Below are 12649 nucleotides of genomic sequence, written 5' to 3'. Positions count from 1 at the left end.
GCACTCTAGTAAAGTAGCAGTGGCTTCCCTCCCCTGTCCATCCAGCTATCTTCCTTCTTGAACTTTATTCTCTGCCATCAACTCTGTTTTTGCTATCACTATATCATCCTTCTCCTTAGTAAGTCAGCCTAAACCTTTATTTTCTCTTTGGCTTCCAGACTCCTATAATCATTTTGCCATTTCCTTCCATTCATCCGATCAGTAAGAAAACACTGCATTTGACTACATAACTGTTACAGATTTTATGCCAAGTTATTTATTTTTTCCAAAAAAAAAAGTGGGATAATGACTATTAAATGATGCTTTATTTATTTTAAAATTTATAATGTAGGAGTACTGCTATTTATTCAGCCCTTGATTAAGCTGATTGAATTGGGCGTGAATTCCACATTACTTTTTTTTTATTCAGAATGTTAATTTTATAAAAAAATGTTATAAGTTAGTTCACAATATTTGATTACATTTAATATTCAGACCCCAGTCCCACCACCATTACACCTTCTCACCACCAAATTCAGGATGTTTCCAGGGCTAGAGTGATAGCACAGCGGGTAGGACGTTTGCCTTGGCCGACCCGGGTTTGATTCCCAGCATCCCATATGGTCCCCTGAGCACCGCCAGGAGTAATTCCTGAGTGCAGAGCCAGGAGTAACCCCTGTGCATCGCCAGGTGTGACCCAAAAAGCAAAAAAAAAAAAAAAAATTCAGGATGTTTCCATTCCAAGCCCCAATCCCTGTCCCAAAACAAACCGAAAGAATATATTTTGTATTGTCTGTTATGAAGAACTGCTGAACATGCTTACAAAAAAGTTTTTGTATAGGAAACAGTGTGAAGATTGTTCTATTTTGGCAGGAACCATTAAGACATTCTATAGGATATCACTAATATGTTGTTAAAATTTGGATGATGTGAGTTTTGGTATATATATGAGAATATTAATTTTATTTTATTATTTTGTTACCCTTTTTTCCCCTTTTTTATTGATTCACTGTGTGATACAGTTACAAAGCTTTTATGTTTGAGCTTCGGTCATGCAATCATCAAACACACATCTCTTCACCAGTGCACATTTTCTACTACCAAAATTCTCAATATTCCACACCGCCCCCCCCTTACAACCCTGCCTGTGTGACAGACAAATTCCCCATACTGTCTCTCTATTTTGTTTACATTCGATATTCTGACACCAATCCCACCACCACTCAAACTTGCTGAAAAGGCAATGCTAGATGATTTGTTTTGTATTATTGCTTGTTATGGATAGGATATAATGTCCAGGAAATGTTTGTGTCTTTCTTCTCTGGGAGCTTTAGTTTATAGTCTCTGGGTCTTGGTCGTTAATGAGATTACATGGCACCAGGGGCAGTTTGTGGGTGTGACTGCCAAGCTACTGGAAAATTGGGGACCTGGGGGTAGGAGGCCCAGTCCTGATCCGAGTGGGCTTAGAGATCTCAGTCATGGGTTTCCACTTACCTCTGCGCTACCACCCTAACTGCATCTTTTGATCTCTCTCGAGATTTATGAGACTCTGAAATAAGGCCAATGAATGAGCTTATGTAGCTGAGCCGGAGGTGGTTTGTGGGTGTGGCTCCCACATACCCACAAGTTGTTGGGGTCTGGCCAAAGGCACAGCAGCAATTTTGGGGTTTCTGGAAGTCTGAAGGCACCATCAGGGTGCTGATGCACTCACTCTGAAGGTACAGGTTGACCTCATAGAGGCACCATAACCCCTAAATGATGCTTTTAAGAAGTACTTTTTGTTGTTTGTTTTTGCTACTATTAATCAGAAATGGTGCAACAATTATGTGGTGGCAACAATTATTCAGTGAAATTGGGTAATGTGTTTAGCACTTCCTTGTACTAATGATTTCTAGAGGAAGTGAAATAACCCAAGTCGGTTGTTAGGGTGACTTTTTCATTTAAATGTCATTCATTGTTATTTTCTGACAATTTCTCAATAGGTAGATACATATATGTTCAACATTTCAAAGGTTCAGAAATACTTGTACTTTTCTCCTGTTTCTTTTTTAATCTTTGCAGGTCAGCTTTCACCTCAGTGTCCCTGGTTAAACTTTTTGGATTTGGGGAGGAGGGCCCCTAAATAGTACTCATGAGACTTGGGGGGCCACTCCCAGCAGTGTGGACCTGATATTTCAGTGCTTTGGCCAGGCAACACGATGCTGCTCAGACCCGGTGGTACTTGGGGCCCCCAGGGCCATGCCTGCTCTGGGGACTCCAGGGCTGCCCTGTAGGTGTTCAGAAGGGGACTGTGTGGTACAAGGGATTGAACACACGAGTGTTCTGCCACTTCAGTCCTATTCCTGGTCCCCTGGTTGAACTTTCTGGCAGTAGAGTCACAAGTGAGTTACTAATAACAACATAGTATCATCCAATTATTCTGGTTAAGGGACTGGAGCCATAGCACAGCAGGGAGGGCATTTGCCTTGCACACGGCCAACCCGGGTTCAAATCCCAGCATCCCATATGGTCCCCTGAGCACCGCCAGGGGTAATTCCTGAGTGCAGAGCCAGGAGTAACCCCTGTGCATCGCCGGGAGTGACCCAAAAAGCAAAAAAAAAACAACAACAACAACAAACAAACAATTATTCTGGTTAAGAATCTTGTTTGCCATGATGGCCTCTCAGTGTCTGTGTTGCAAGCCATAATGCCCCAAAGTAGAGAGAGAGTATGGGGAATATTGTCTGCCATGGAGGCAGGGGGAGGATGAGAAAGGGGGAGTGTATACTGGGGATATTGGTGGTGGGGGATGTGCACTGGTGGAGGGATGGGTGTTTGGTCATTGTGTGATTGTAACCCAAACATGGCAGTGATTCAATAAAATTTTTTTTTTTAGTAAAAAAATAAGAATCTTGTTTGGGCACTTGTTATACCCCTGGGGAGTTATATGGTTTCACACAAATTTTACTAGTATTTGTTCTGTGTCCTTGGAAAATGCCATTGGAGTTTTGAAAGGAATTGCTTTGGTTAGAATGGATAGTGATTTTAACATGTCAGTTATTCTAAGCCATGAACATGAAATACTTTTTCATTTCCTTGTGTCCTCTTTTATTTCCTTGAATAGTGACTTAGTTTTTAGTTTATATATTTTTCACCTCTTCTGTTGATTCCTAGGTACGTGATGTTTTTAGACAAATTGTAAAAGGGTTATTTTTAAAGAAAAACATTCTTCAAGTTCATTATCTGCATATAGAAATTCAGCAGAATTTTGTGAATTGATTTTGTAGTCTGCTTTATTGTTTCTAAAAAGATTTTTGTGGGGTCTTCAGAATTTTCTTGTGTATATTATGTTATCTGAAAATAGTGATAGTGGGGCTGAAGCAATAGCACAGCGGGTAGGGCGTTTGCCTTGCACGCGGCCGACCCGAGTTCGATTCCCAGCATCCCATATGGTCCCCTGAACACCGCCAGGGATGGTTCCTGAGTGTAGAGCCAGGAGTAACCCCTGTGCATTGCCAGGTGTGACCCAAAAAGAAAAAAAAAAAAGAAAATAGTGATAGTAACTACTTCTTTTTCTAATTTTTATCCCTTTAAAGATCATTCCAAATTCTGGGTTCAAATCTCAGTGGTAAACACTGAATAATTTTATCACTTAGTATTTCTAAACCTAGTTTCCCTCACTTGTAAAATAAGGATGATGTCACCAAGCTAGGGGTACTGAAAGAATTGATGTGTTTACAGTGCTTGTCTCAGTACTGAGCAGGGACCAGGTTCAATAAATGGTTGCTATTGCTATTAATTGTTGTTTTTAATAATTACTGTTGGTGTTTTATAACTTTTATGTTCTTAGCTCCCATTTTCTATCTGCTATTCCATTTTTTTTGTTTTTGTTCAAGCTTCTGTTCTAATATAATTTCATCAAAGATTTATTTTTCTATTTATGTTTGGATAAAAAGTGTCTGCACTCAGCCCTCTTAAATATATATGTAATATAATAAGCCTCCTTGCCCTCCTCAAACACCTTCTTATCTTTTTAAATTTTTTATAACATTTATCACCAGTAGTCATATTTATTTATTTACTATTCTGTTTTTCACAAAACTGTCAGGTCCTTGAAAGCAGGAACAATATCTCTGTTCGCTGGTAGGAGAAACTAGACCCTGTTTCCAGAACAGTTCTGGCACATTAAAAAGGATCATTACATGCCTGTTGAATGTTGACTATAGGAAATAAACTCATTGGAGATAAAACCTAAACTCAGCATAGTATTTCCTTGGTTTCCATCTTACTTTCCATTCCCTCTCCACTTCCAGCCATAACAGATGCTTATCCCAATAACTCTCCATTAATAAATAGACTACAAGCCTGAATTTTCATTTCCATCACACACCACATTGAAGCAGATAATAATGTTAATCTTCTCATAACATTCCTTTTTCCTGTCTATACTGTCGTCTTACTATTGTGTGAAATTTTTCAGTAATATTCTAATGGGTCTTCAGAGCTCTAGCTCCCTCTACTTTCTTCCTTCTTTTTTTTTTTTTCATTTATTTTATTTTATTTTTTTTTAATTTTATCACCATGTGGAAAGTTACAGAGTTCTCAGGTTTATGTCTCATTTATACCGTATTCAAACACCATCCCTTCACCAGTGCCCATATTCCACCACCAAAATCCCCGGTATACCCCCCGCCCTCCACCCCAACTGTATAACTGATGAACCTCACTTTATTTTCTCTTCACCTTGATTAAGTTCCATATTTCAACACAAAACTCACTATTGTTGTGGAAGTTATATCCCCAAAAAAGATAACCCTAATAAGGAGGCATTTGATAATTAGTTTTCCATTCAAAGATTGTATGTTCTCAGGTGTTAGAAAAGGTCGCGCGGCCGCTAATGCGGCCGCGCGGCTCGGATCTGTCCCAGTCCCGAATCCTGGAGCCGTGTTAGTTGCTGCTCAGTGGCGCCAGGGTTCCATCTGGAGAAGGTGTGCTGGCGGCACCTCCTCCTTCCGGCCCCCCGGTGTTGCTGGCCCCGACTCGGGTCCGGAGCATTTTCCAGGCCGCGTTGCTCACCAGAATGCCTGCCGCTTCTCTGTGGATTGTGGCATGAAGATGGCGCCGAGGGTGGGTCGAGGGCGTGACTTCCAGCGGCCGGGACCACTTGGAGTTTTGGGCTGGCGCTGCCCCACTCCAGTGGCCCCCGCGGCTCGGATCTGTCCCAGTCCCGAATCCTGGAGCCGTGTTTACTTTCTTCCTTCTTGCCTGCCAGCTCCAGAGTAATTACCCCTGAATGCCCTAGATATTACAGTATTGCAGAATTGGGTTCTGTCATATAGGAAAATTAACCGATTGCTATAAATTTGAAGTCTTCATAATACAACACTTTGACCACAGTCATCCTTCCTAGCTTGACTAGCCTATATTCAGTTCACGATTCCGTATTAGATACAGTCACCACTGTTCGTAGCAACTCAGTAATTGCCTGCCTTAGCTACCTGTGGCGTATTTGATATGCCAAAACCAGTAACAACAAGTCTCACAATGGAGACGTTACTGGTGCCCGCTCTAGCAAATCGATGAGCAAAACAGGATGACAGTGACAGTGACAGTGTATTGCTTTAGCTCCCCTTGTCAGGCATGCTTCCTGCCACCCACCAATCAAGTCATTGTCTTCCTTTAAGACCAGCTCATATTTCACCTGGCCTGAGTGGCCTTCCCTTATCCCTCCTTTTATCCCCAGTGCTTTGTACTTTCATAGAAACATTTATTTTCTCTGAATAGCATAGCGGGTAGGGCGGGCGTTTGCCTTGCATGCAGCCTACCTGGGTTTGATTCTTCTGTCCCTCTCAGAGAGCCCAGCAAGCTACCAAGAGTATCCCGCCCACATGGCAGAGCCTGGCAAGCTACCCGTGGTGTATTCGATATGCCAAAAACAGTAACAACAAGTCTCACAATGGAGCCGTTATTGGTGCCCGCTCGAGCAAATCTATGAACAATGGGACGACAGTGCTACAGTGCTTATCCATCAAGTTGTTGTTACTTCAGATATTTATTACTTATTTATGACATTTTCTCTATTGTGGGGATATAAATCTGAATCTGTTATAGATCTTACCCTTGCAAACAGTTTAAATTCAGTGTTGAAGAAAAGAGATACACATCAATAATCAAAAAATAGAAAATGCTAAGTTTTTTGTGTGGGAGGGACAAAGATACTGTTAGTAAAAGGTATCGTTGGCTGAGTGCCTGCTATGGGCTACGAGCACGATTATCCCATTTAATCCTTGCACAGAAAGCCTGTGAGGCGAGGGGCCTGAGCAGTAGCACCTTGAGTAGGATGCTTGCCTTGCACACAGCTGGCCCCAGAGTCCATTCCTTCCACCCCATATGGTTCCTGAGCCTACCAGGAGCGACCCCTGAAGGCAGAACCAGGAGTAAGCCCTGAGCACCGCCACCGGGTGTGGCCCCAAGCCAACAGAAAATAGTGATGTAGTTGGTGTTACCACTCTTCTACTCAGAAGAGTAAATGATTCTGTAATTCACGCACAGATGGCTGGGACAAAACAGAGTCAGGGCACCGCAGCCTGTACTCCTGGGGCAGTTTGGTCACCTTCAGGGTTGAAGTGTTTTGGGCAAATTGTTTGTTTGTTTGCTGTCAAAGTAAATTCTGTTTGTAATACCAGCACATAATTTATTTTTTTCCCTTTTTTCCCCCTTTTCTTTCTAAGACCCTGGAAGAAGAGTTCGCCAGGAAGCTGCAGGAGCAGGAGGTGTTCTTCAAGATGACGGGGGAGTCTGAATGCCTTAACCCGTCCACCCAGAGTCGGATTTCCAAATTTTACCCAATTCCCAGCTTGCATTCCACAGGATCGTAACGGTGGGAAAGCCTCTGCTGTTGGGTTTGGCTTTTAGAAGATGCCATCCTGTCCTTCTCCTCTGCCAGGGTTTGTGTCCCAGAGCTCCTGAAGACAATCACCTGCCTCACCTTCCGGGGGCGGTTCTGTTGGTCTCGTTTGTTTAGAGAAATAAAGAGAAAGGAACTGAGATGACTAAGACCTGCTGGGTGGCGCTGGCAGAGAAGCATCTTGCGGGAATTCCCCGAGATGATTTTGTATATTTAATCTTAAAAATTGTTTTTCTTAGAGACTGTTACCTAAAAAAACTTTAGAGATGCAATGTTTAAAGTTATTTAAAGAGAACTGTTACATTACTAAGTATCTTTTTACCTAACTTCAATGATACCTAAGTTCTGTATTTGAAACTCTGCTGTAGAGAGTTGGACTAATTTTCTTGGTGAATCAGCTCTCATAAAAAAAAAAAAAATCTGAGTTGCTCAAAATATAAAAATTATTCAATAAATAAATAAGTTTTATCTTTAGCAGCAGACTCTTTTGAAAGAGAAAATTTTCAATAATGTGTCTGAAATAATTACCTGGTTAGATATGAGCTATAATTAAAGGTGCTAGTTTTATTAAATATAGTACCTACAACACTAAATTTTCAACTGAGTTTAAAATAGAATTTTCTCTTGATCCAACAGGGGCAGAACCCTCTCACATTAAGCATTGTCTTTTTAAAAATCTCCTGTTACCAGTTGATAGAAATTTCATCCAGAAACATATGTTGTTGTTCAGAGTTGGAGAGATGAAAAAATAAAGGATGTTTTAAGCCTCCAAATTTGAAACAAAAGACTTACCAAATTGAAAGTAATACAGATCTAACTATCCCAACTGACTTCCCAAATAATATCTGAGCTGGTTAAATGACATCTCCCCATATTAGCAGATTTGCAAAACATTGTCAGAGGCCTATAGACTCTGGGTTATATTTATAAATATATTTTCTGAAAATAATTGTAAAAGAGCATTTGTTCAGAATTCTTTAAAATTTTTCTTTAAATATTTAGGCAAATGTTAGAAATAACTTTTTGTTTGTTATACAATAAAATCCTTTATATTTGGTTTTGTTTTGTTCATGTTTAAATTATTTACTTTGTTATGACTGGGAAAAGCCTGAAACCTTCCTGTGATCGCTCATATGTGAAATCATTAATGAAATGTTCACTCTTAGCTTCCTTCTGAGGCTTAGAATTTTAAACACGTCAGGTCAAACAGTATTATAAACTACCCTCTGATGTGTGAGACAGCTCACTGTTAAGTGATTTTTTGCTACCTGCCATTTGCAACCTATTCTCTTTGAGAGTTCTAGGTCCCACATTGTAGACATTTGTTTTCATTTTTATTACATTGGAGGCTGGTGAGAAGTTTAAATATAAGTTCATGGGAACACTGACTCATATTAAGAAGATGTAAATATCTGCACTTTCATGCAGTTAATTGAAAACTTTGGATGCTGAACCTTCCTTATTTTTGTCAGTAGTTTAAATGATTTTAAAATGCATGTATGATTTTAATTTTGTAATTATTTTGACAAGTATAATTTACTTGGACAACTTTGTAGGTAGCCTTAACTTTTGGCCACATTTGGTTTTTAAATATAAATATATATATATATTATACATATACATGTATTATGTATGGTTGTATATTCAGACACTTATCACAGTGTGTTGCTGTAAACGAAAACTCAATGCTTTATTCTCAGATGCTGGGTTGAAAAATGTTTTGAAAGCCTTTTAAAATATATATCTTTATAAAGTAATATTCAGGATTATGATGAGAATTGTTTATATTGTTATGGTAAAGATGGCAGTTAATGTTCCCCGGTATGTTTCAGAATTTGTTTTCAGAGGGAGAAAGGCAGAAGGCCTACCACTATCTCCTTTGACATTTTTAGTATGATAGCTTTTTAAAATGAGTACTTTTAGGCAGTGGGCAATTTTTCAGCATCATTTCAGTGCTACTCTGTGCTTAGTTGTGGCATATAGTTAATTGGATTTGAATCTTTGATCCTCTTTTCTTCCTTTGAACTTGACATTCAGAGTACTGAATAAAGAATACAGGCCCAGAGTAGAACAGCCGAGACTTTGGTAAGTTCCTTTACAGCTCTCCAAACTGGCCTGTGGACTCCGTGTTCATGCTTGAGTTCTCTTTCAACTACGACCACATTCATATGGGTGCAGGACTACAAAAATGATACCTATGTAGAGGTGACAGACTCACTTTACTACTTAAAAGTTGCGTAAATCTTTTTGAAAAATGTTTTATTGTGGGCTATGCTGTGTAGTCCCTATTCCAGCCAAATTCTTGTCTTAGGTCCCTGTATTCAAATAGGTAATAGTCGTGATCTTTCTCTCTTGCATGACATGTACATGGGAGTGGGGGAGGGGCACAGGCGTCTTTGAAATCAAAGCGTACAGTCAAATTCATTCCGGATTTGGTGGTTTTGTTGTGGTGGCAGAATGTGCTACGAAATGCATAGAAGAATCTCTCCATATGTGCATCCTAAACTACTCAGCCTCCCCTCTTTTCCTGTGTGCTATGAATCCACCAGGCCGCCAGATTCTGCAGGTCTAGCTCCCAGAGCATTTGCACCAGGTTGCCTTTCCTTGTCCTGTCAGTCCATAATTGGGTGTGAATTGATGAATTAGCTGCTATTCTATGTGGAGTCACAATTAAGCTTTCTCTTACCCTTTTCTATGGGGAAGCTATGGGGTGGGTAAGGAGGAAATTTAGAGTGCTTATACTTTGCTGACTATTAGAACTGTCCTGTGACAGGATTCAGCAAATTGTAATTAAATACAGACCAGAACCAGAGCTACCTCTAAGTAGTGTTTCCTCAAGCACAAAGCTCTCAGGCATACAAGACCCACTTTAATGGAGGGTCTCTGATTTCTTGAGCATCAGCGAGTTTCGAAGTGACTGTCTTTTTTGTATTCTTCTAGTCCCTTGTAACTACACACTTTCCCCCATTCCACACTGTGCTTAAATGACAAAGACTTCTGAGAAGCTAAATTCTGTCCAATGATTAGCTAGAGATATTGTCAATTAAAAGAAAACTGAGAACTGAGGTGGAAAAGGTGAGTTAGTTCCAGTTCTAACAGTCTTCTGATGAAACAAATCAATTCTTTTTTCCCCCTCCTGGAAGAAACACCTTTTATAGGAAATGGGATATTTTAAATGCTTTTCTTAAGTTGAAAGTCCAACAGTTAATGCCTCTCTTGTTGCTGTTCTGTGTCAGACATGGTTTGATATAGCTTTAAATTCTCTGTTACTAAGCTTGAGTTAGAATTTACACCAGTTTTAAATGTTGGCTGCAGCTTCTGTGATCCTTCTCTGATACGCAGTGTAATAATCTCACAAGCTCAATTTTCAGAAAGTATTTTGTTTCAAACTATGCCTCTTGTTCTATTTGGGAGCAACATGCCTTTTCAAACACAGGGTTGACAAATGAAAAATAAAGCTATTTCTTAATCTATTCTGGCAAATCTGTCTTTTATTGAGAATCTTTGAAATTAGATTGTCTGAGGTGAGAACATTTTGTATATTTTCTGGTGTCCCAGTTACATGTTCAAACTAGCAGTTCTCCAAATTTTCTGATCCTTCCTGACTAAATGGTGCTCCTAGTCAGCTGTACTTAGCACATACATCAGTGCGTGTTTCGCTGGGAAGTAGGAGCAGGTGTCTTTCAGCGTGCAGACCCCTCCGTTAGGAGGTGATTCAGGCATTCCCAACATCGTATTTGTGTGCACATATTTTTATTCTCTTTTTCCACTCTCAATGGGTAATTTTCTGGCCCAGTGTTTCATAAATGATATGCCCTCTCTTCTGCTAAAAATAGCCTCTTTTCATCACTGATGTGCTCACGCAGGATTCAGGAGCCGAGGCAGCAGTGTTTGGCAAGTGGTCAAGTTGCTGGAGGGAGGCAGAGCACGTCACTTTCTAATCTAGGAGCTTTGCCCATGGCTGAGCTCATTCTAGATTTTTTTTTTTAAATGAAACAAAAGAGGCTCAGAGTCATCGCTGTTCTACTCAGGACCTAACTCTTAACCGGCCATTCTCCTTCTGGGTTCTGGCCAGGGATGGCAGCAGTTTTAGACTTCTAGCCCTTTAAAAATTCTCACAGAACCCTATGAAGGCATTTGGTTAACATAGATGGTAACTAGGGGAAAAACTCACTGTATCACTGTCAGTGTCATCCCGTTGCTCATCGATTTGCTCGAGTGGGCACCAGTAACGCCTCCATTGTGAGACTTGTTATTGTTTTTGGCATATAGAATACGCCATGGGTAGCTTGCCAGGCTCTGCCATGCAGGCAGGATACTCTCGGTAGTTTGTGAGGCTCTCCGAGAGGGACGGAAGAATCGAACCCGGGTTGGCCACGTGCAAGGCAAACGCCCTACCCACTGTGCCCAGAAAAAGTATGTATAATTTTTTTTTCAACAATGTAAGTAGAGTGTTTTACTGTCTGCTAAACCAATGACATAATGCAGGAAATGACCAGAAAACGGAAGACAGAACAAAAGCTCAAGAAAAATGAACATACCAAAGATTTATGGGAGAAGTTCAAGAGGAACAATGCAAGAATCACAGGCATCCCTAATAACAAGGTGAGGCCACCAAACAATTCCTAGTCAAAGTTAATAATAATAATCTCCCAGAGTAAAGGAACACAGGCACACATATTCAGGAAGCTCAAAGGGTTCCATCAAAAATAAACCCAAACAGAAAAATCCCAAGATGCATCCTAATCAAAATGACAAAGGCCAAAAAGAGAAGTACATACTGAAAAATCAAAAGAGCAAAGAAATGGCAAATCTATCAAATGAGACCCTAGAATCCAGAAGAGAATGGTGAAATGTGGTTTTAAAAAAATTCAGTGAAATGAAAACCTGACCAAAAATACCCTATCCAGAGAGGTTGGTGTAGGTAGGCAGGCAGGTAGGAAATGGCAACGCAATGGCAGTAAATTTCCTGGGAAGTAATAGCCCTAAGGCTATGAACTCTATGAAGGCATTTGGTTAACTTAGGAAGGTGGTAACTAGGGGAAAAACTCATGTTCGATTACTCAAGATTAATCAGTATCCCTTTGACTGGAGCGATAGCATAGCAGGTAGGGCGTTTGCCTTGCACACGCTGACCCCGGTGCAATTCCTCCATCTCTCTTGGAGAGCCCGGCAAGCTACCGAGAGTATCTTGCCCGCCCGGCAGAGCCTGGCAAGCTACCCGTGGCATATTCGATATGCCACGGGATGACAGTGACACAGTAACAGTGAGTCAGTATCCCGTTAATGAATACTGATTAATTAAAGGGATACAACACTTGTGTCTGTAAAGCTACTAGTATAAAAATTAAATGGATTTAGCCTCAATAAATAAGCTATTTAAAAGGGGCAATGAGGTATTCATTATAAGCAATACATTTTCAGTAGTTTAAAAAAAAAAAATCACTTGGAATTTGAAGGCCCTGACCCCTGCTTTGGAACTCCAGGGTGAGTCATAGCTAGTCGCTGTCAGGACCTGGTGACGGAGGCAGCTGTGTAGCATGCTTGGAGCTTGACTGTAAGTACTTGGTGCAGTGAAAGCAAATGGTGTCTTTATCTCGGGATGATACGCAAATCCTTCACCAGGTGGAAAAGAGAAGTCTTTCAGAAGAGTAGAAATAGAATTCTTTCCACCAAGTAGAATGGATTTAATTTAATCCCATTAAAAAGTATCCAGCATTTGAGTCACAGCTTGTAATAAGTTCAGAATTGGCCTCTTTACTGTACACTTCTGTGGGGCATTTC

The 12649-nt window shown here is 40.4% G+C and overlaps 1 protein-coding gene across 1 annotated transcript in view; it reads left to right on the top strand.

Moving 5' to 3' along the window:
• SLK (STE20 like kinase) overlaps positions 1–7922 on the top strand; it is a 54991-nt gene extending 47069 nt beyond the window's left edge. The window contains exon 18 of the mRNA XM_055118848.1: positions 6690–7922. Coding sequence (XP_054974823.1) covers positions 6690–6836 — 147 coding nt within the window. The 3' untranslated portion in view covers positions 6837–7922. The remainder of the gene's footprint in view (positions 1–6689) is intronic.
• Positions 7923–12649: the final 4727 nt, after the last annotated feature.

The sequence above is a fragment of the Sorex araneus genome, chromosome 11 (genome assembly GCF_027595985.1).
Source record: "Sorex araneus isolate mSorAra2 chromosome 11, mSorAra2.pri, whole genome shotgun sequence".
Lineage (NCBI taxonomy): Eukaryota > Metazoa > Chordata > Mammalia > Eulipotyphla > Soricidae > Sorex > Sorex araneus.
This window is presented reverse-complemented; position numbering and strand designations above follow the sequence as displayed.